This window comes from Acipenser ruthenus, chromosome 3 (assembly GCF_902713425.1).
Source record: "Acipenser ruthenus chromosome 3, fAciRut3.2 maternal haplotype, whole genome shotgun sequence".
Classification (NCBI taxonomy): Eukaryota; Metazoa; Chordata; class Actinopteri; order Acipenseriformes; family Acipenseridae; genus Acipenser; species Acipenser ruthenus.
The window spans coordinates 6,393,581-6,417,165 of record NC_081191.1 but is presented as its reverse complement, the minus strand read 5'-3'; the positions used below and the strand labels follow the sequence as shown (position 1 = coordinate 6,417,165).

At 38.7% G+C, this 23,585-nt stretch overlaps 1 protein-coding gene across 2 annotated transcripts in view; it reads right to left on the bottom strand.

The window, feature by feature from the left end:
• LOC117435498 (3-hydroxyisobutyrate dehydrogenase, mitochondrial-like) overlaps positions 1-23,585 on the bottom strand; it is a 46,872-nt gene that overhangs the window by 6,548 nt on the left and 16,739 nt on the right. For both annotated transcript variants that reach the window (XM_034058699.1, XM_034058698.2), the window contains exons 5-6: positions 10,091-10,224; positions 9,216-9,292 (exon numbers count right to left, since the gene is read on the bottom strand). In XM_034058699.1, the coding sequence (XP_033914590.1) occupies positions 9,216-9,292; positions 10,091-10,224 (211 nt within the window). The remainder of the gene's footprint in view (positions 1-9,215; positions 9,293-10,090; positions 10,225-23,585) is intronic.

The following is a 23,585-nucleotide window of genomic DNA, read 5'->3' as shown; positions in this document are numbered from 1 at the left end:
CCCCCCCCATTCAATGTAACATATCCAAACGAATTCCTCGGTCAAAGAAGAATAAAACGCTTGTGGATTGCTCCGTTTTAACCATAGTGTTTTAAACTTCGTGCTTTAGCCACACTTACAAATCTCTTTGGGAAGGCCAATGTTCTTCGAGTAATTTTTTTCTCTATATCAAGTGCATCATTAAAAAAAAAACGAACAAGTTAGGAGGAGTCTTTTGCATTTCATCTTTTCGAAGACTATTCCACCAGTGCATAAATAACTGACAGTTTAAATTGGACACGGTATTAAAATCAGTAAGTGAAGTCTTCTGTCTTCCTCCGAGCCGAAGCTTGTAATAGTCTGAAACCAGATAGAATATAATTGTCATTCAGAAAGAGTCTTTCTTAGAAAGTCATGCTTCATTGGAGAAGACTGAGTTTCCATTTGAAATCAACAAATTAATCCGAGAGAGGGATCTGAAAGGGCAAGTTTAATAGGAAGCAGCTTCTGGGCTCTCAAGCATGATCAAATGTTATTGCTGTTTCCCTGTAAATTGGCTGGGAACATGCGAGTCTTTCTGCAGAAGGGCTCCATTACTATTTGAAAAATATACTGCTCCTGCTATCAAAAAGATGACAGCCTTTGTCAATCCCCCAATAGGACATGTCTGCCTGTTCTTACAAACATTAAAAGAGCCTCAAAATGTAGAAAATAAAGGAGAAAGCACACACTGTCTGACGACAGCTAGTTAGATAGATATGTTGTATATTATTATTATTATTTATTTCTTAGCAGACGCCCTTATCCAGGGCAAATACATTAACTGTTACAATACAAGCAATACAATAAGAGCAAGAAATACAATAACTTTTGTTCAAGTGTGACAAACCACAATTCAATAATACAGCAGATAATAGTGATAGTTACATCAGGATATGATCAAATAGTGATAGTTACATCAGGATATGATTAAATACAAAATACTACAGGTTAAACACTTGGCAGATTACAGTATTCTGAAGTACAGGATTAGTGCAGTAAAATAGGGGGCAGATAAGAGCAAAGTAAAGCACATTTAAATGAAGGGTGAGAGTGTCCCAGGATACAAACAGAGGAGTTCTAAGGTGCTGTTTGCAGAGGTGAGTCTTAAGGAGGCGCGGGAATGTGATCAGGGACTGGGCAGTCCCGACATCTGTAGGAAGGTCATTCCACCACTGCGGAGCAAGGGTGGAGAAGGAGCGGGCTCTGGAGGCAGGGGAGCGTAGCGGAGGTAGAGCCAGTCTTCCAGTGGAGGCGGAGCGGAGAGGTCGAGTGGGGGTGTAGGGAGAGATGAGGGTCTGCAGGTAGCTGGGTGCAGTCTGGTCAAGGAATCTGTAGGCTAGTACAAGAGTCTTGAACTGGATGCGAGCGGTGATCGGGAGTCAGTGGAGCGAGCGGAGTAGTGGAGTAGCGTGGGCGAAGCGAGGCAGAGAGAACACCAGGCGGGCAGCAGAGTTCTGGATGAGCTGGAGCGGACGGGTGGCGGACGCAGGGAGGCCAGCCAGGAGGGAGTTGCAGTAGTCTAGGCGGGAGAGTACCAGGGCCTGGACCAGGAGCTGGGTAGCGTAGTTGGTGAGGAAGGGTCGGATTCTTCGGATGTTGCTCAGGAAGAATCGGCAAGTGCGTGCCAGAGTGGAGATGTGCTGGGAATAAGAGAGGCAGGGGTCCAGGGTGACTCCGAGGTTCTGATAGATTGTGATAGATTCCAGAGGAACAGAGATAGAGAGATCAGAGGAGGGGGAGGAGGAGGGAAAGAAAAGGAGGTCAGATTTAGAGAGGTTGAGTTTGAGGTGATGCGAGTGCATCCTGGAGGAAATAGCAGACAGACAGGTAGAGATATGGGAGGAGATGGTGGAGTCAGAGGTGGGGAAGGAGAGGAAAAATTGAGCATCATCAGCATAGAAATGGTATGAGAAACCATAGGATGCGATGAGGGGGCCCAGGGAGCGGGTGTAGAGAGAGAACAGGAGAGGACCCAAGACTGACCCTTGGGGGACTCCAGTTAAGAGTGGGTGAGGTGTGGAGGTTGCTCCACGCCAGGTTACCTGGTAAGTGCGGTTGGAGAAGTAGGAGGAGAACCAGGCCAGAGCAGTGCCAGAGATCCCCAGGTCAGCAAGAGATGATAGTAGAATAGAGTGATCAACAGTGTCAAAGGCAGCAGAGAGGTCAAGGAGAATTAGGACAGAGGAGAGAGAGGCAGCTCGGGCACACTTAAGTGAGTTGGTGACAGACAGGAGGGCGGTTTCAGTGGAGTGAGCAGAGCGGAAGCCAGATTGGAGAGGGTCGAGCAGAGAGTGGTTGGACAGGAAAACAAAGAGCTGGCGGTGTACAGTCCGCTCGAGGGTTTTGGAGAGGAAGGGTAGGAGGGAGACAGGATGGTACCTATGGAGGGAGGTGGGGTCGAGGGTAGGTTTTTTGAGGAGGGGAGTGATAGAGGCTTTTTTGAAGGCAGAGGGAAAGATACCAGAAAGTAGAGAGGTGTTGAGGAGAGAGGAGATGAAGGGGATTAGAGCAGGAGCAGCAGCTTGAAAGAGGTGAGTGGGGAGGGGGTCCAAGGCACACATGGTGGGTTTGTGACCCTGGAGCAGGGAGGAGAGGTCAGAGACTGAGAGGGGCAAGAAGGTGGAGAAGGAGGGCGAGTTAGTAGGGGATGTAGTGGGTGTAGTGGTTGGAGCAGGAGGGGGTGCGGGGGAGGGAGAGGTGTTAAAGAGTTTGCGGATATCTGAGATTTTAGAAGAGAAGAAGGAGGCAAAGTCATCAGGGGAGATAGAGGAGGGAGGAGGAGGAGGGGGGGAGGGTTTAGGAGGGAGAAGAAGGTAGAGAATAGTTTACGTGGGTTGTTAATGGAGGGATTAGAGAGATTACATTTAGGAATTAAATTAGGCTGCAAACACCAATAGGCAGCCTAATGCATTCGGAAAAGTTAAACTTTTCTTGGAAGGTAAATGGCTGTTCTCAGTACATGTAATCCCTATTTTTTGAAGTCGTATTATCTTTATTTTATTGCCCAACTATAATTATATATCTGCTTCTAGTTCTTTCTTGGACTATCTATATATCTATATATCTATATATCTATATATCTATCAGCATGTACTGTTTTTTTTTTTCACCAAATATCCAATTTATTAAAATGGCAAAAACCAATAAAAGCAATAACCACCTGGCTGGTGAGAAACATGTGAAGTCCAAAGGTTGCATCCAACAATCTGGAAGCTCCGTTAGTAAGAACTACCTCACAGGAGTTGACCCTTGGAAAACTGTGTGCAAGATATCCCAGTGCACTTTAAAAGTGCAGGAAACACAGAAGTGCATGCATCTGTCACACACACACACAGGTTGCACGAGTGTCGTGCCAGAGCACAGCTGAGACGAAAGCAGGAGGAGATGCTACTACAGCTTGAATGATACTGAAATACACTGACTCTGGAACGCGTGAGAGCTTCTGGTACAGGAACCCAGTAGGCTATTTAAATCAATGAGACCATATAAGAACAGTTGCAATCAATGACAGAAAATAAACAAACCAAATTTTGTGGGATGTTTTATTCTTGCTAATACCACCATATTATAATTTACAATTGTTTTATAGTGCATAGTTGTAGTAACACAAGGAAGATGTGCTTTATGGTATAAGGTTATGTTACATAAAAACAAGATACAGTATGTTAAATGAATGTACATCAACTAAAACATGTTGTGGTATAGAATATGTATACAATATGGCAAGTTAGTAAATAAATCGCAGAAATAATAATGTATAAAATGTACCATTGATTGCAATGGTTAAGTACTTAGCAGTGAACAATACTGTCCATTTCTAGCATGAACCCCATTCAAAACGTATTGAACTTAAGCATATTAAATGAGTCCATTACTGATGTTTACAAGCAGAGGACCCTGTTTCCAAGGTTATCAGTTAAAGAAATATCTTTGGATCAGTTAACCACCATTAGTCTTCCAGTACATGTGGAGTCACGTAGGAGAGTGCTATATTATTATTATAATTATTTATTTCTTAGCAGACGCCCTTATCCAGGGCGACTTACAATTGTTACAAGATATCACATTAATTTTACATACAATTACATTATTTTTTACACATTATTTTTACATATAATTATCCATTTACACAGCTGGGTTTTTACTGGAGCAATCTAGGTAAAGTACCTTGCTCAAGGGTACAGCAGCAGTGTCCCCCACCTGGGACTGAACCCACAACCCTCCAATCAAGAGTCCAGAGCCCTAACCACTACTCCACACTGCATATTGCACCAAGCTCAGTTGAAGTGGACCGCAGTAGTCAAGCACTTTTACAGTCTGTGAAGGCATTATATAATTGGACCTCTTACATGTGGGGGGAGCCAGAGCTGTGTCCAGAGGTAGCTGATGAGATCCTTTAACACGCAGTGGACTGATCGTTTATCCACGATGGTCCAGAACTTCCATTAAACATTAAGCTTAAGTGAAAATCTTGCTTGTATACTGTGGTCAGTCTATTCATTAATGTAACACCTTATAGAACAGCATGAGAGCTGTGAAGTAAATGTTCAAATTAACCATGGCCTAACCATGAATTAAGTGCAGTGTGAAATCAATTCAGATTACTGTTAAAATGACAATACTAAAACAACTAATTTTCAAAGCCATCACAGAATAATGCTTACAAGTTATTTAACAGCTTATATCTCTTCTAAACCTGGGTATCCAGACTGTGACTGCAGCTAACTTATCAAACATATTACTGAACTTTAAAACCTACAATAATAACAATAAATAATAATAATAATAATAATAATAATAATAATAATAATACTGTGTTTACTGGTATTGCAATTTTATTAAATTTTAAAAATGTTTTAAGAAGTTCATCTCTCATTTGTGCTTGTGTTTTAAAAAACAACTTTCCCATGTGAATCTGTTGTTGTGAAAGCTGGCGAATTATAAATCTAGAGAAGACTCTGTAATGCTGCAATATTTCATTGAACATTTACTACTTGGGGGAATTTATGTTTGCTGATGCCAATTTTCTTCTAGGCTTGTAAAGTCCAATAAATCAGTGGGTGCTTTCTACAAGCTATTATGAAGCTACCACAGTATTTTTTAATGGAAAGGACCAGGAAGGAAATGGAAGTTGACATGAGACTTCAGTCTTTTCAAACTCATCATAAGGCCTTAGCGGGTAAAGGCTGTTTCTAGGTACTACAAGACAATGTTATATGTTTATGAACAATCTCTTTAAGGGCCTTGAGAATGTTCAAACAGGTCCAACACGTGTTCTAGGGATGGGTAAGAGTACTCGAAATAATTATAAAAATTACTCTAGCACTAATTTATTAATGGAGTACTCAATTTAAATAATATCTCTTCATGAATGCAAGTTCAATATATTGTAGCGACCCGGTCAGTTCAGGTGGGCAGGCTTTTGTTTCACCTGGTCCTGTGCATTCACGGTATCTGTATTGTTCCAGGGTGGGACCATACCACTAGTTTTTGGATGCCAACCATGTTATTTAGATGCCCTTGCTCCCTGTTAGTGCCTGAATCTCGTCTCCGTCTCCTGCGTTGAGCCTCAAGACCAGGGCTCGTTACAGTATTTTATTCACGTATACCACCTTAACACTAGCCACGGAAGTCATTTTGATGGGTTGAGGTTTTCAAATTTAGTGCGTGTCAAAGTTATGTGGTTGTCCGTTTATGACTTTTCCTAAATAAATACCCCGACGGCGTTTGAAAGGAAGGGTCATGAAAATAAGGAAATTATAAGCCTGCCCCCTAGCAACAAAGTCGTAATTTAATTTTGACTGACTTTAATACATGTTTTTATTTTGAATATAACCTACAATATTCTTTATATTATACACACACATATATATATATATATATATATATATATATATATATATATATATATATGACCCCCCCCCCACACACACACAATCCTGTTGTTATCTCTACTGGACCTGGCAGCCATCAATTCCTTTGTTTTGTACAAGGAATGCACCAGGAAAAATATCAGTAGGAGAGATTTCATCTTGAAGCTAGCCACAGCGCTTCATGTTACAAATGTTGCTTTCGTTTTAAATTAAAAACTACTTTCGTTTTTACAGTTCTGTATGTACATATCCCTGTTTACACACTAGTTTCTTTTAAAATGTTTACTGTATTAATTTTTTTCATTTTTTGAAGTAGTGCTTTATATGTGGCAAGTTAGAAAATAAACCCTTTTTATGTTTAGTTGTTCATTTAAATATGGTGTTTTGGCTGTGCAGATGTGTAATATCATGTGCTTGAATAAAACTTTTGAGTTGTATCCAATAGTTGTCTTTCATTTTAATATTGATGTTGATGTTTAAAATGTAACCATCATAATGACAGCCGGTGGCGGTTTTAGGTACGAGTATAACCGTGGCGGTTCTAGTGTTAACGTGGTCATTTTTGTGGCACATATGTAGTATAATATTGTCTGGCATTACGTTTGAGTACTTGAAATTTAACGCTTGAGTACTCGAGCACTAAATTACTCAAAATTCCCACCCCTAATGTGTTCAGCGTTGTTTATAAAAGGCCTCAGGAATCGATCTGAATATCTTCTGCTGGCAAATTCCATAAAAGTTTAAAGCCAAACTGCAGGGAGCAAGCTTTTGAGAGCAAACTAGGGTGCAAGTTGACCAGCAAGAAGCAAATATACAGTAGCAAGGCCCATAAACCTCATTCAGATGTGAATAACTGGAAGCCAAAGCAAAGAGGACAAACTGCTGTCTAGGTTTGTTATGCACAGACAGTAGAATTTTGAACCGAGACAAAAAGTATTCGTGGGAAAAAAAACAGTACCATGTCGACATTCACAAGCATTATCAACTTCTGAAAAGTAGTACAGTAATCCATCACGTATCCACCCGTCATGATCAATCTCTTCAGCAACGTTAGTTTATTATTGAACAGAGTAGATTAGTTCAGATATTGTAGATCCTACCAAAGTATTTGTACACTGTGTTGTATGTACTGCGTGCGCTGCCATTGCTGGTAGTGTCACGTGAGCTGCTCAGTGTGTTGATATGTAAATAAATCCTGTTCGCCTGCGGGGCGTATCAACTTCAACCTCCGTCTCAATCTCCTACCTGCCACTCAGCAGTGAATGCACGCACCCACATGGCACTCTGTCACAAGCATTAATACCCTGTATCTCTCTAAACAAGGGATTTAGGGGAGCTCCCGAATAAAAGTTGAATCTCAAAACAATAATTGTGTGAATATAGTAATTGTTACAGCTGTGTATAATGGTATTTAAAACAGGATTAATTTATCTGCCTTTTTACATATCCGCCCTTACTCTGGTCCCACCACAGTCGGATACGCGACGGATTACTGTATAGGTAATACAGAGTACTGTGTTTAAGTTTTACTCCCACAAATACTTATCAGATGAATAGCAAGGCTTCTGGCTGTTCTGAATTGCAGCATCATCAGCCAACAGGACGCGACCACAGTGTACTAAAGATTTGTGTCTGGCATTGTTGCATGTCGTTTACCAACTGTCTATATTTAGTTAACAATATGCAGCAGAGTTTTTTTGTTGTTGTTGTTGCAGAGAAAACATTTTAGTGGCAAAAGTTCCCAGACTGTGTCATTTGAACTAGAAGTGTTTGTGACGAGACAACTGTCTTCAATAGACAAGGACACTTGGAATGCTGGTACCGCATTTATTAAAAGAAAATGCAAGAAGCACAAAGGCATTTCTTAAAGTACATGGAGCTAAGAAAGATTCCAGAAAATGACATTACCAATTATAAAAGCATGTTCAAATTTAATTATTTTGCTGTGGTACCGGTACTGAAGTAAAAGTAACTTTAAATGCCTACACACTTCAGTTGAAGCATCCATTCATTCTTAATTATTGTGCAGGTGCAGTAAAGAAAAAAGGTCACATTGGCGTAAAAGTCGCTTCCACCTTTTAGAGACTTAAATTTTAGGAAAACACCTTTTTTGTGTTTAAAATACTTTTTTTACAATTGATTTTTTTCCTACATGCTCAACACCGATAAAGAAAGATACACAGGTTTAGTTTTGAAATAACCCTTGTTGCAACATTTTATTCCATTAATAATTTGAGTGTTTTTTTTTTCTTTTTTGTTAAAAACTGCTAGAAACTATTCCGTTTTCCAAAATGAAATTGCTAGTCAACTCGTCACAGAACGTCAAATAATCTTTGGTTTATAATGCATCATAATGATGTGCTGTTCTTATGTTACTTTGTAACTTGTACATTTCCACCAAAACTCCAACAACCCCCCCCCCCCCCCCCCCCAAAAAAAAAGAGTTTAGTTTAATTAAAAAAAAATAATAATAATTTTTACCCCACCCAATTAGGTCAAGCAGCACTGTCAGAAACCTCTTTTTTAAAACCAGATAAATAAAATTGCCACGTTTCCGAAAAGAAGCTTCTTTCTTGTGGGAGACTTGACCTATATAAGAAAAGGCCTCTGAATTGCCTCCATTTGTTTTTATATATTTACAATGTAAATGGTTAAGATATCAGCAGCAGTTTTGGTTTGGTTCAATTCTGTACTCAATTAAAAAATGTAAATTGTATCAATAACCCAATTGAGAGAAGCGTCAAGCAAATTCCTCTCAATTACATAATGACAGAGGTCAGCATGGCCTGACCAGCTGAGACAAGGCCACTGCAGCAATATTGCCATTTTGTCACGAGTTAAACAAAAATGTGACTCCAACAGAAAACGAATAGAAATCTGTTACAACTCTGCATTTGAAGATGAAATGTCGTAACATAATTCACTGCAGTTGTCCAGATTAACCAAAATAAATGCAAACAGATCCTCAGAGAAACACTGTGCCAAACTGCATCATTTGAAAAGTGATGTGGTTTTGCTCTTAAATACCTGTTTCAGAAGACAATTCTAATCAATCCAGAACAAGGACCTGTTACTGTAATTAACTTTTGTCTAAATATTCTCCCATTTTTTTTTCTTTTTTATTATTAAGATGACAGAATAGGCACTAGGTAGGGGATTAACACCCACCAGCTTACCATTTCAACAATTTTGGGTCTGTACTCAAAACAAACAAAAATGCCTTCCACACAGAAGTAGGTTTCCAACAGCATTTAAAAACAAAATTACACATTCAAGAAAACAGCAAGACAACAAACAAGAAAACAACCCTATCGCACTTACCTGATTCCAAGATTCATCGTCTCAGCCGTCCCAATCATACTGATAGCCAACAGCATGTTGTTGCAGATCTTTGCTGCCTGTAACAATAATGATAACCTGATTTCAATGGTAGATGGCATGTTTTTTTAGTATGATACAGTATCTGTAAAATATATCATTAAGAAAAAAAAACATAATAGTTTAAACACATGGGGCACGGTTTGAATTTGGTTTCATGTTAAAATGGTTTTATTAGATCATTTCCCTTTGCTCTTGTTTCAAAATAGTGCTCATGAAGTTTGTATTTTTAGTGGTCATCAACACAAAACATAAAGAGAGATCCTTCATCACAGCTTCAATGCAATTAGTTAGCATCACAGACGTGGGTTACAAGCATCGAGGAAAACGGGAAAGCCAAATTACTTTTATAGGTCTCCATTGTCTGATCTTATTTTAATGTTTCTGGTCTTAATTAATGTTTTCTTTCATGATTCCATGCAACAGGCTGTCTTCTAGAAAAGCTGTGCCTTGTAACCTACTGTAGCTTTTAGCTAAATTAGGTTATCCTGTTTAAATATCTTGTACTGAAGTAATATCTATCCAAAGACAATCGATGTATTAGCCCTAACCGTGTAAAAGTGACCTAGAGTACACCAGGGACACAGAAGCCCTTTAATTGATGAGGAAAACAGATACAAGAGACATATTAGGGGGTATATTAGTAGCATTAACATCAACTGACATGGACCGTGGAATGATCTTTGAATCTAGAGACCTGCAGGTTGCTCCCCCTGGATTCCATTTTCATTGTGTCGATTCTCTGGTGGCATCAACTGCAGTGAATCTCTGAACATTTCCTGTACACGCTGTGTTGACATATGGATCACTGCATTTACCTGACCAGTTCCAACTTCACCACAGTATACCACATTGGTACCCATGCAGGTTAACAGCTCTTGAACCGCAGTGAATTCCTCTTCTACTCCGCCAACCATGAAAGTAAGTTTTCCAGAACGTGCTGCTCCAACACCTTAAAATGAACCAAATTATAAATGTCACAAATCAAAATGACAGACTAACTGGAAACAAAAAATAAATTGCCAATTCACCAAGAGGCAGTAAAATCACATTTATTATTTCACAATGGTAGGTGTGATTTTCAGCTGTTACTAGAGTAGAAAAGCACTCAAAACGTCTGTCTGCTTGACAAAAGAATTTTCATGCAGGCAGGCACAATGAATGAAACATGAGCAATTCAGTGATTATTGTCTAGCATAAACAGAGCAATAAGCGAACAGTTTGTTCAGATTGCCTTTTATTGCTTACTAATTTGTTTTTTTTTTCCTGCACAATCCAGTCCGATGTCATTTACCTTAATGTGTATTTCAGAGACCCTAAATCTAAACCGAGGACATTACATTCAACTTGCGTTCATTTAAAAAAAATAATTGTATTTAAGTGATATTCATCCCTCCTTTTGATTAATATTTATTTATGTATTATCATTCACAGCATAGAGCAGCGTTTCTGCTTAATCCCCAGAACTGACATCCTAAAGTAAGACGACGAATTGGAGTTAGAGTTTACAAAATAATCCACTACTATCCATCATAGGTCAATAGCTTTGTAACTAGATTAGAGGCTGCTAAATAGCTCCAGAGAGTAATTTATTAGAACAGAATTAATGCTGACGAGAAGCTCTCAGCTGGTTAATCTTCAGACAGCTGCACTCTCACTTGTTCAAACACTTATGTTTCAAGAAGGAATATTATTATTATTAGTAAAACAACCAAGGTGAACAGAAAAGCATGCAATACTAAGTGACTACAGTAGTCGGCTTGTCCTTCACCTTCATTCTTGGGTGTAAAGAGAAATTTTGCTTTTTTAAAATATCAACTTAACACTTAAATTTGATTAAAAATGATACTACTGTATTCAGAACTGAATTAAAAAGGCCATACATAGCTTTTTTTTTTCTTGCACTCTTCTATCCCTAAAGAATTGTTTCAACAGTAGCTCCTTCTTGAACATACTGATGCTCCTTGTTTCAATGGCCTTGCTTGGGTACTTATTCCATATGTTTATTTCCCTCTACAACAAACCGATTAGCAGTAATTTCCTACTTACTCCCAATTTCCAGTTTTTAATTTTGAACTTCAGAATGAGCAGCTAATCTATATTAGAAACCCTCTGTTTTAAAAACTTCAATGAAGTCTCAAACTTTTTTTTTTTTTTTGCTAAATGAGAATAAGCCTTGAAAGCATTTCCTGACAGCATTGCTACCAAAGACTAACAGCAGTGTAGCCTTGGTATAATCCTCCTACAAAAGACATTGACCAGTTTATATAAAATGCATTTTATAACAGCCTCAGAAAGCATTTGAAACTGGTAAACGAACATTTCCATGGAATATGTTCACTCTCATATCAAAGTGAAAAAATAAAAAATAAAAAAATAAAAAAAAAGGTGGAACACACATAAAATCATTCTAGTTGTTTAGAATTCTGCTGGAACAGGCACTCTGTCACTGCATAGACATAACAGAGCTTTTTCCATCTGATGCTCAGTAAACCACTTAATTTGCTTAGGAGGAACTTAAATGTTTTAACCACTCTGCCATGCAAAGGGAAAAATAGGGTGCCGATGGGACCTGGAATGCAATGTGAGCAGTCTTTAAAATGCAATTGTTCTAATCATTTTCTACAGATGCAGCCTCACAAGGGGCTGCTGTCATGGGGACCATTTACGACTTGTGATGGTGTCTCTATTGTATTCTGGTGACATTCTCTAAAAAGGCAACAGCTGGGACCGAAAGCTGCTACCAAAATGAATAATATAATCTTGTGAAAGCAAATCAACAAACCTAAGGGTGTTAATTAACTTTACGCTTTATCATGTTTAATCCGTTGTCTTTTCTGGAAAGAGATTGCCGTGCACAATCGGTTTAGGAGCGTGCCATGTTTTATTTGCAAGTGATCACTGTTGCCATTCCAGTGTGTGTGTGTGTGTGTGGGTGTGTGTCAGATGTTCTCTTGGGTTTTGGTGACACAGATATATGGCTAAGCACATGCCTAGTTAGAATGTCGCTGGTTTAAAATAAACCTGGGGGCAGAACCTGTTTTTTTTTTTTAATCTCATTTGATATGGTTTGCCTTTAATGCATTGTGGATTAAGATACAATGCAATACAATATCTACATTTCATGAGATTACATCAAACTGAAAATACTAATGAACTGAACAACTTTGATTTGTAAAAAGCCAGAGGACTTTGCCAACAAGCCTGTAATCATTAACACTAAAATCACACTTCATAAACTCAATCAATTGGTCCCTAGAGAGCACATTTACATTTTAGAGCACCTGTAGTGAGTCACTGGACTTCTACTGTAATCTGCAAAGAAAAACAGATATCCAAACAGAAATGTACAAACTACCAACTGTTTGAGGGTAGAAATAGCCCCACAAAAACACAAACTCTACTTAAACTCTCCATCAGAGATTATGGTTAAAGGAGGACTGCCATCAATTTCACCCTTTTTATATGCAGACAGATGCTATAGATATACAGCTGACATAAAACTTAGGTTTAGGAACTCGCATTGTGCATGCCATTTGTTCAATAGAGGTTTTCTTTGTCTAAAAGGTTAAACATTGTTTTTTTTAATTTATTTATTTATTAACCTCTAGAGCTTTCTAAGACCCCTAACTCGGGTTTAGAAGTCAATTCAATTTGTGCACAAAAAAAAAAAAAAAAAAAACACACAACACACATGGCTATAGCCAATGGCTTACAAACAAATAACATGGATTAAAAAAATTCCTCAAAAAAAAAAAAAACCCTTACACATAAATGCAGCTCAAAAGGCAATACCACGTCAATCGACACCGAACCACAGGTAAGAATCGCTTTATCTGATCATCACTGTAGAAAGATCTTCTGCATTATGTACAAGTTAGTTCTGCTGTTACTACAGTACACACTGGAGAATGCGGCTTCCTTTTTCAAACTTTTTCAGTGTTTCAAATTGAGCTATCTGTATGCTTTCCTCCTACAGCTCATAATCATAATGAACAAACAAGTAACATAGGGCCAGATTTTAACAGTCAGCAACCTGCTCATTTCTGCTTCCGTACGAGAATTAACACGTGTGAATTAACACGCTACTTCTACACGGCAGCATCCCTGGTTCCTCCTCCTTGGACAGCATTCTGATTTAGATGTAAACATTCCCATAGTAATAGGCATGCCACATACAGAACAGGACTGTTGCTTTATTTAATACAGAAATAACACTTTCCTTAGAAAAAGCTATATAAATAATGTAGCTAAACAAAAGTATACAACTGCTTTGTAATGAAAAGTTGTTCATTCTGAAGGGCTAATAATGTGCCGTGTTAAATATTAAAGAAGGGAATTAAAGGCTGCATTTGAAACAGCTGAAACCACAATACCCAGCCATAGGAGAAACATTTGTTTTCTGCTCGAGATCTGCAGGGAGCAGAGAAGCGGTCGATGGATCTTTAAATTAGAAGCAGTAGCTGTTCTCCAGTGCTAAGTTGGCAGCTGCTGCATTTGTGGCCCTGGTTCATTATTTACCCATAATGACCATCAAGCACCAGTCAAAGTTGGATCACAACAACTGTCAGCAGCTCTTTTAATTAGCCTTGTTTGAATTTAGATAAATATCACAATGGCGCAGCTTCTGCTGAGAGAGCACTGTGGAGCCGTGTAGGGTGGGCAGCTGCAGCAGCAACACTCTGAGAATATAGGCATCTATTTACCAAGTTCTAGAGATCTTAAGATGTGCATTTTTAAAAGCAAAGAAACAAGGCAGGTGAAACATTCAGCTTTTAAACGAAGAATACAAAAATAACTGGATATAATTTATTAGAAACACGTCACATAGTTAGGAACAGTCTAAATACTATGTGAATACAAAACACTTTAGTACCAATAAATGCTGTATAACCTACCTGTTTTATTAATCTTCGGATTATTTATTTTTATACTTTTTATTTTTTTGGAGGGGATCACTCCACATACTGTTAAGGGAATATATCACCCCTTGATCGTTGAGTTTAGGACAAGTCCCTATAAAAAAAAAAAAAAACTGGGGTGGCTGCTTCCCTTAAAAGCAAACAGTTTAGTCTATTTTAAGTGGAACAAGCTGCAAGGGGATCATGATAAAATTGTGTGAAAGAAATTCACACAACTTATTTAAAAAGGCAACAATGGGTACAGGTAGTCCAAGACAGGTTTCACAAACACCAATTAATACTAAAGGGAGCCAGTTACTGTAGTTCTGCCAATGATTTGGGTTCGGTTTACAATTCTTGCCCTTAGGCCAGAGACCCCAATTCTTGATTGTGTGAAAAAAATAAAAATAATAATAATTCTTAAGTGGAAAGACTGAACTACCGCTTGATACATTGTGTAATAATAATAATAATAATAATAATAATAATAATAATAATAATAATAGAAACTTAAAGTGGCATGGCAAGCACAGATCACCTTGGCATCAATGACCAATTAGATCACTGAAAAACACAACTAAACTATGGAATCTAGCCAAAGGGCTTCAAATCAGAAGGATATGGGAAAAAAAAGTTAATAATTACCCATAATCAGCAATTATGATTTTGTAACAGAGCTTTCAATAATGAACTGCTCTAATGATGGAGGACCTACATCTACAGAACTATAATAGCAGATTAGCATAAATGAGTATGCAAAGAATGTAAAAAAAAAAAAAGGCAGCCACAACTTCCCTGTCATTGACTGATTAAACAGGAATTCATAATTAGTAGAAGCTGTGGTGCAATTCATTGGCCTTGCCGACAGTTCTGGTTCATGATAAGCCCATTACAGAACAGTGACCTCTAGTGGCCTGCAAGGCTCCAGTCAGCAGAACTGAACCTTTAGCCAATTTTCGATGGCTATCAACATTTTGCAAACCAAGGGACAACCACTGGAACAGACCCTAATGCAAGGGTTCATAAGCTGCTTTTGCAAGAAAGAAGCATGAAGATTACATTTTGATTGCACTGTTAGACTGTGGTTGTGACATCCCAAATTGTGTGTTTTTTTAGTTTTATCTTAATTAAAAAAATGTTTCTATTAGAATTGTATATGAGCAATTGAATATTCCACTGTCAGAGGGTCTCTATCATTGATATGTTTGAAGGGTAAAACAATGTGGCATGAAAACATTAATGTTCACTGGACACCACGTGCAATGGGACTTCCAACGAGTGACTTATTGAGAGAATTATAGGAGTACAGCTGTGTACCAACAATATATTACAAAATATCATATTTCTGGGGAAATAGTTATGGAAGTATTAAAATAACAGCCCTGCTTCATATATGCAATGCATCTATTCTTTAACAGATTTGCCTGTTATTACGGGAAAGTCAGAGCGGTGAGTGTATGACATATTAGCAGCAGCAGATTTCCAAACTTATAAAAAATGAAACGCACTTTGCAAAGTAGGTTTACCATGGTAGAGGCAACAGTTACGTTTACCTTTAAAACTGTTGCATGTTTTCACAGCTTACATGTCTGTTTTTGCAAAATGCTGCATGAATTTTATACTGCCAAAGGACAAAAACATGACAGGAACTTAAACTATGGAACATAGCCAAGTTTACCTAAGTCTGTCTCCTCAACCCATGACAACACTTAAAATCACTGCCACGTGTAGATGTGGAGTGTAGAACTCCACACACAAGCAAGCATAAAACATAGAGCAGCTACATTTACACACCAATAACTGGTACAGAAAATTGTTAGTGCTTATAAAAATGTAAGAATATTTATTTTAAAATCATTGGGATCAATTGTTTTGGTGTTCACTCCAGGCCTCAGAGCAAAAAGATGAAGTGATTGTATGTTTCTTGAGATTAAGAAGACTGTATTGAAAAATATGCATATCACACCAGTACTTGATGGCTACGATAAACAGGATAAAATGGCTTTGAGTTGGGGTTGTAGGAAATAAAATACACTATTCATACTTACTTGGGCAAGGTAGTAGCCGAAAACACAAAGTATGGATTTTAACAACTAAGGTCAGAACTAATTAGAATTGCATTGGTACAACAAGGTATATTTATGTTGGTGTTTCATAGCATGCTCTACAATAAACTGAATATAGTACAATTGTTAAATAAATAAATAAATAAATACACACACAAAAGAAGTTGAGTATGTTATGTTCATAGTACATCAATCCAAAAATTGTATCAGCAGCTTGTACTGAATTGCAGGTTTTGCTGAATAAACAGATTTAAAACAGGCTACACTGTTCAACCTTGAACCCTGTATCAATTGCTTGTGACAGTTCCCAGTAGCCAACCCATGATGATCCTTTTGACAACCAATGAATCATTCCACAGACATGACTTCTCACTGCTCTTAAAAACAGACTGTCCTCTCACATGCCTTTGCTGTTCTGTAACTGTAAATGACAGGATTTCTAAAGGGGTTATTTGTTTAAAAAAAAATGCGCAGAAGATTTAATTTAGTATTCATGTCACATCAAAAACGTACCATGATTTTCTATACAAAATATATAAACAATGGTGCTTTTATTTGAGTGTAGGAAAAAAAAACAACTAGCCTGATTAGAAGGCAGGTTGTTTCCTTTCTGTTTAATATCAATCACTTTCACCATCTTCTGAGCGTATTTCAGTGTGACAAATTGCATCTAACCATAAACATATGGTAGTACTTAGAATAAAAAATGGAGATGAAATGTTAAAAGACCTTTAAAAATTTAAGACTCAGTAGCAGTGCATTTCTTTATATTTCTGTCAAAAGAATGCAGCAGTTTAACTAATACACTCCAGGCTCTTGTAATATTTTGTGTTACTATCAGACGAGTAGTGTTCCGCATTTTCAGTTTTTATCTTTAAAAAAGAAATCCGGGAGTTTATTTTACATATTAAAATAGGTAATAAATAGTTTAATTGAAACATCGGTAAAAAATCGGGAGGTGGGAATCTCAGTATACACACTTTACATGTGGAATATGATATGTAGCAGTTCTGGTTTCTGATTAAGTTTAATGTCCCTGGCATGTATGATGAAGCAGAATCTGTGCAAGTCGAGGCCACATGTATATTCCCAAGTTAGCTGGTACTTTGCAAACGTTTGGGCAATCGCTGTGCTGACGGAAATATTATTATTATTATTTATTTCTTAGCAGACAATAAATAATAATAATAATAATAATAATAATAATAATAATAATAATAATAATAATAATAATAATAATACAGAAGGTATGAACATGACATCAGCACAAAACAAGCCAGGTTTATTCGCCCTGAAATTATAAAATTAAAATAAAAATTGACAGAACTAGGAAGTGCAAGCCATTGGGAGATGCATCAAAAATCACACTGGACATTTCCATCAATACGTTCCATAAGTTTACCAAAACATCACCATTTTCTGTCAAATATTTAAGATTAAGATTGGCAGTAGTCCGACATCTAAACGTCTGGTGTATCCTAGGATACAGTGTAGGGCTGCTTATTACAATGTCAGAGTCAAAATAAAACTGTATTTTAATCAAAATGGTGTATTTCCTAGAAAATAGTACTGGGAAAATATTTAAGACACAAAAATCAGGTATAAATTAGTAAAAACCGACGTCCTATATATATATATATATATATTATATATATATATATATATATATATATATATATATATATATAAACATATCCTTGCCCGCACAGATAACATGTCAGTTGCGTACGTGAACCACCAGGGAGGGCTTTGGTCCCCAGGGTTACACTGCATAACCTTTTGGCTGCTGATCTGAGCACAGTGGCACCTCTTGTCCCTCCGGGCAGTACATCTCTCGGGAGTGGTGAACTGGGCGGCGGACCTCCTCTCCAGGGAGGGTCCTCACACGCTAGAATGGCGACTGCACCCTCAGGTGGTGCAGCACATTTGGGAACGCTTTGGGGAAGAACAGGTCAACCTCTTTGCCACGGCAGAAACGACCCATTGGCCCCTGTTGTTCTCCCGCCGCAGCTGAGGAGGTCCACTAGGTGTTTACACCTTAGCGCACAAATGGCCCAAAGCACCTTTATACACTTTCCCGCCTATACCACTGCTCCATGCCTTCCTCGAGAAGTTCAGGAGAGAGGAAGCGACAGTTTTCCTGGTGGCCCCCAGATGGCCCAGGAAAACCTGGTTTTCGAACCTCTGCCAACTGCTGCAAGGTCAGCCCTGGGAGATCGCGCTGCGCATGGATCTCCTCATGTCAGGCGAAAGGCACACTCTGGCACCCAGAACTTGGCAGACTCCAACTGTGGGTCTGGCCCCTGAACAGGACCGTCCGTTTGCCCTAGGGCTCTCAGACACAGTAGTGAGTACACTGTAGAACGCTAGGGCTTCTTCCACAAGAGCGTTGTACGCCTGTAAGTGAAAATATTTTTGCCGCATGGCCAGAGGCCATGACCCCGTGTATTGCCCTATAGCAGTTATTTTACAGTTTCTGCAAGATCTACTAGAAGTGGGTAAATCCCCCTCTACACTGAAAGTGTACCTAGCAGCCATATATTCTGCCATGTACATTGCCATGTTCCCATCATATTCTGGCAACCCATTTTCTAAAGGGTGCTTGGCGTCTACGACCTCCTTTAAAAGACATCCTCCCCGAATGGAGCCTAGACGTGGTACTAGAGGCTCTCACGAAGGCCCCGTTTGAGCCCATATATACCATAGAGCTGAAATATCTCTCTATGAAGACAGCCTTTCTATTAACCATTACCTCTACTAAGCGGGTCAGTGAGCTACAGGCACTGTCTGTGGACAATTCATGTATGCGAGTTTGGGACGATGGAAACAGGGTATCGTTGTGCACGAACCCTGCTTTCCTCCCTAAGGTGATTACAGCGTTTCACTTGAATCAATCAGTGGAACTAGAGGCTTTCCATACCCCTCCCTTAGCGGAGGAATCAGATAGGAGATTAAATTCCCTCTGCCCAGTTCGAGCATTGAGATACTATGCGAATAGAACGACAGCGCTGCGTCAGTCTGACCAGGTCTTTGTTTGTCATGGTGAACGGACCCGAGGTCAAGCCCTCTCTAAGCAGCAACTGTCCCATTGGATTGTGGACACGGTTTCGACTGCGTATACTAATGCCGGCCTACCCCCACCTGGGAGGAGGGCTGCGCACTCAACCAGAGGTGTGGCTACGCCATGGGGCCTCTTCAGAGGTGCCTCATTAACCAATATATGTACTGCGGCTAGCTGGACTACCCTGCATACATTTACCTGGTTCTACCGACTTAATGTCGTAGGTCCCTCTATGTCTTTAATAGGCTCTAGGGTCCATGAGGTTGCACACGCCCACCACCAACAGTAGATGGCGATCGCAAGATGTCCACTCATTCTCCCTCACGACGGCTTTGGTATGCTTTCCCAAAAGTACTGATTTGGCGGTCATCTTCAAATTGAAAGGGAACAGTAGGTTACGGATGTAACCCCGGTTCCCTGGAAGAGAAGATGACCGCCAACCTTGTGAGGTTGCATCACTCGTCTGCGCAGGTTCACTGCAGACGCCTCCGTGCAGTGACCATTTATTACCTCGGCGAGGCAGGACCGAGGACGTCACTCCATGGGGGGGCCTGTTGGCAGCTTTGATATAAAATACTGAGCGAATACCTGACAAGCAGGCATATCCCAAAAGTATTGATTTGGCGGTCATCTTCTCTTTCAGTATAACCTATCATTATACAGTGCCTTGCGAAAGTATTCGGCCCCCTTGAACTTTGCGACCTTTTGCCACATTTCAGGCTTCAAACAAAGATATGAAACTGTAATTTTTTGTGAAGAATCAACAAGTGGGACACAATCATGAAGTGGAACGAAATTTATTGGATATTTCAAACTTTTTTAACAAATAAAAAACTGAAATTGGGCGTGCAAAATTATTCAGCCCCCTTAAGTTAATACTTTGTAGCGCCACCTTTTGCTGCGATTACAGCTGTAAGTCGCTTGGGGTATGTCTCTATCAGTTTTGCACATCGAGAGACTGAAATTTTTGCCCATTCCTCCTTGCAAAACAGCTCGAGCTCAGTGAGGTTGGATGGAGAGCATTTGTGAACAGCAGTTTTCAGTTCTTTCCACAGATTCTCGATTGGATTCAGGTCTGGACTTTGACTTGGCCATTCTAACACCTGGATATGTTTATTTGTGAACCATTCCATTGTAGATTTTGCTTTATGTTTTGGATCATTGTCTTGTTGGAAGACAAATCTCCGTCCCAGTCTCAGGTCTTTTGCAGACTCCATCAGGTTTTCTTCCAGAATGGTCCTGTATTTGGCTCCATCCATCTTCCCATCAATTTTAACCATCTTCCCTGTCCCTGCTGAAGAAAAGCAGGCCCAAACCATGATGCTGCCACCACCATGTTTGACAGTGGGGATGGTGTGTTCAGGGTGATGAGCTGTGTTGCTTTTACGCCAAACATAACGTTTTGCATTGTTGCCAAAAAGTTCGATTTTGGTTTCATCTGACCAGAGCACCTTCTTCCACATGTTTGGTGTGTCTCCCAGGTGGCTTGTGGCAAACTGTAAACGACACTTTTTATGGATATCTTTAAGAAATGGCTTTCTTCTTGCCACTCTTCCATAAAGGCCAGATTTGTGCAGTATACAACTGATTGTTGTCCTATGGACAGAGTCTCCCACCTCAGCTGTAGATCTCTGCAGTTCATCCAGAGTGATCATGGGCCTCTTGGCTGCATCTCTGATCAGTCTTCTCCTTGTATGAGCTGAAAGTTTAGAGGGACGGCCAGGTCTTGGTAGATTTGCAGTGGTCTGATACTCCTTCCATTTCAATATTATTGCACAGTGCTCCTTGGGATGTTTAAAGCTTGGTAAATCTTTTTGTATCCAAATCCGGCTTTAAACTTCTCCACAACAGTATCTCGGACCTGCCTGGTGTGTTCCTTGTTCTTCATGATGCTCTCTGCGCTTTAAACGGACCTCTGAGACTATCACAGTGCAGGTGCATTTATACGGAGACTTGATTACACACAGGTGGATTCTATTTATCATCATTAGTCATTTAGGTCAACATTGGATCATTCAGAGATCCTCACTGAACTTCTGGAGAGAGTTTGCTGCACTGAAAGTAAAGGGGCTGAATAATTTTGCACGCTCAATTTTTCAGTTTTTTATTTGTTAAAAAAGTTTGAAATATCCAATAAATTTCGTTCCACTTCATGATTGTGTCCCACTTGTTGTTGATTCTTCACAAAAAATTACAGTTTCATAAGGTCAAAGGTCGCAAAGTTCAAGGGGGCCAAATACTTTTCGCAAGGCACTGTATCAGCATGAACAGACAAAATACAATCTTGATGGGCATTCATTTTTCTATCCGTTTTCTTTCTATAACAGATTATCATTACTTTGAGTACTTCTATTTAAGTAGTGAAACATGTGCTTTAACACAAAATGTTACATACGCAAATAATATATATTATATAACAAAACAAACAAACAAAACACATGGCTAACTAATGTCACTGTTTAATAAAACAAACCCAGCGTATTTTTTTTTTGGTTGACATCCCTTATTCTGTTATTACTTCTTAGTTCATTTCTTCAAAATTGTACAGCATTTAAAAATGCAGTGAAAAGGCTGGGTGCGAGCCGACATATTTATGAACAAACTAGTTAGTATAACACGTTGCATAAATCTTTTAAATGTAGCGGTACGGTGCTGGATATAGCTTTCATTTTCAAAACAGCTCGGTTGTGGTTGTAACCTTAAACTTATAAAGTCATAAATGATATTGTGGCACACGTTACTTTTTTATTTTTTAAATCAGGTCAAACACTGAAGACAGATAAGAGGATCATTTCTTACCACTTAATTTGCACCGATGACACATAACCTGGTTAAACCTTACTGATGGCATATCAAATGCTTAGGTGACAGATATGGTTGCATTCTTGTAGAACAACAAAATACATTTCGACAAAGAATTGCATCAGTTCCATTACTTGGTCGAGCACAAGGTGGTTTTAATTAATACTTTCGGATTTAAATATAGACCTACTATGTGGTAGTTTGGGTTAATCAGTCTATTTAAAACAGTAGGTAGGTGTTTATTTTTTTATTTTTAATTATTTTTAGATATGATTATTAGTCTAAGAAACCGCTACCGAATAAGACCATTTTGCTACCTACTTTCCAGGCAGGTAGCAAATCCTCACTACTGCCTTAAAAAGTTAACTTCTAGCCCTGCTGTATATATTATATATATTTGTTGTGACTTTGTGACGTGGATTGTAATAAACGAGAACCAAAATGCAGAGATTTTTTCCTCCCTTCACTTTACAGCACCATTTCCACTTTTATTTTATTTGTGTTTAAGTGTTAAATTTAGGTTTTCGTTTGCTTGTTCAGCTACAAAAAGGCATGAGTAAACCTCATGATATTACTTTATGAAAACGTGTCTATGGCCACTGCTTACTGTGAAGAAACGGCAATGGCAAGGAATGAAAAAAAAAAAAAAAATACGTTGTCAACTTAATGTACTATTTATTTCAGGAATAAACAAAACAATTTATAACTTGAACTGCTATTTGGCATCCTTTGTTTTGTAGTTAATTCACTGGGGTAAAGTAAGTACTGCAAAACTTATTCTTTACTCCTGGGATATTTTTCTATTTGAACGCGTTACATATTGCAAGGTCTTGCTGTAAAATAAAGGCACACACAAGGGCCACGGCCAAGCCCCCTGTCTCTGCTGCTATGCGGTCTCTACCTGCGTTCAGAGCAACGTAATGGCTTTTATTACTTTTTGAAAAACGAACAAACATTCGAACGAATGTTTAAATTATGAGCGAATATCCAAACATGAAAATCCCATGTTCATCACAGCACAAATTTTAGAACATACAAAGACACTGATAGCGACATCTGTCTTACTCCATTACTAGATACAGTTTTATTACTAGTATTACAGGGATTAAGACTTTTTTTTTTCTTCATTTGAAGTGTAATATAAAAACAAGTTTAATAAACTTTTTATGGAAAATGCTAAACTAATTATCTAAATAAATAAATAAATAAATAAATGCATTTTCAATCATTTGTTTGCCCAAAAAAGCCAGTGGTTCTCCTAATTTTAAAAACAGGCTTCTTTATCTTTCTGGCCAAGTTAATGAGTACACTTTCAAAAAACAGTCCTCTTTTATTAAAGCAAGCCCTGCCTATACCGTGCATGCAACAGCAACAAGATGTTGCTCCAGGAACCACAGTTACCACAAATTAAGAAAATGAGGGAATAGAAATACCATACAAGAGTGCTTCTACCAGTCTGGTGCTGTGGCAAAATGAAAGGACA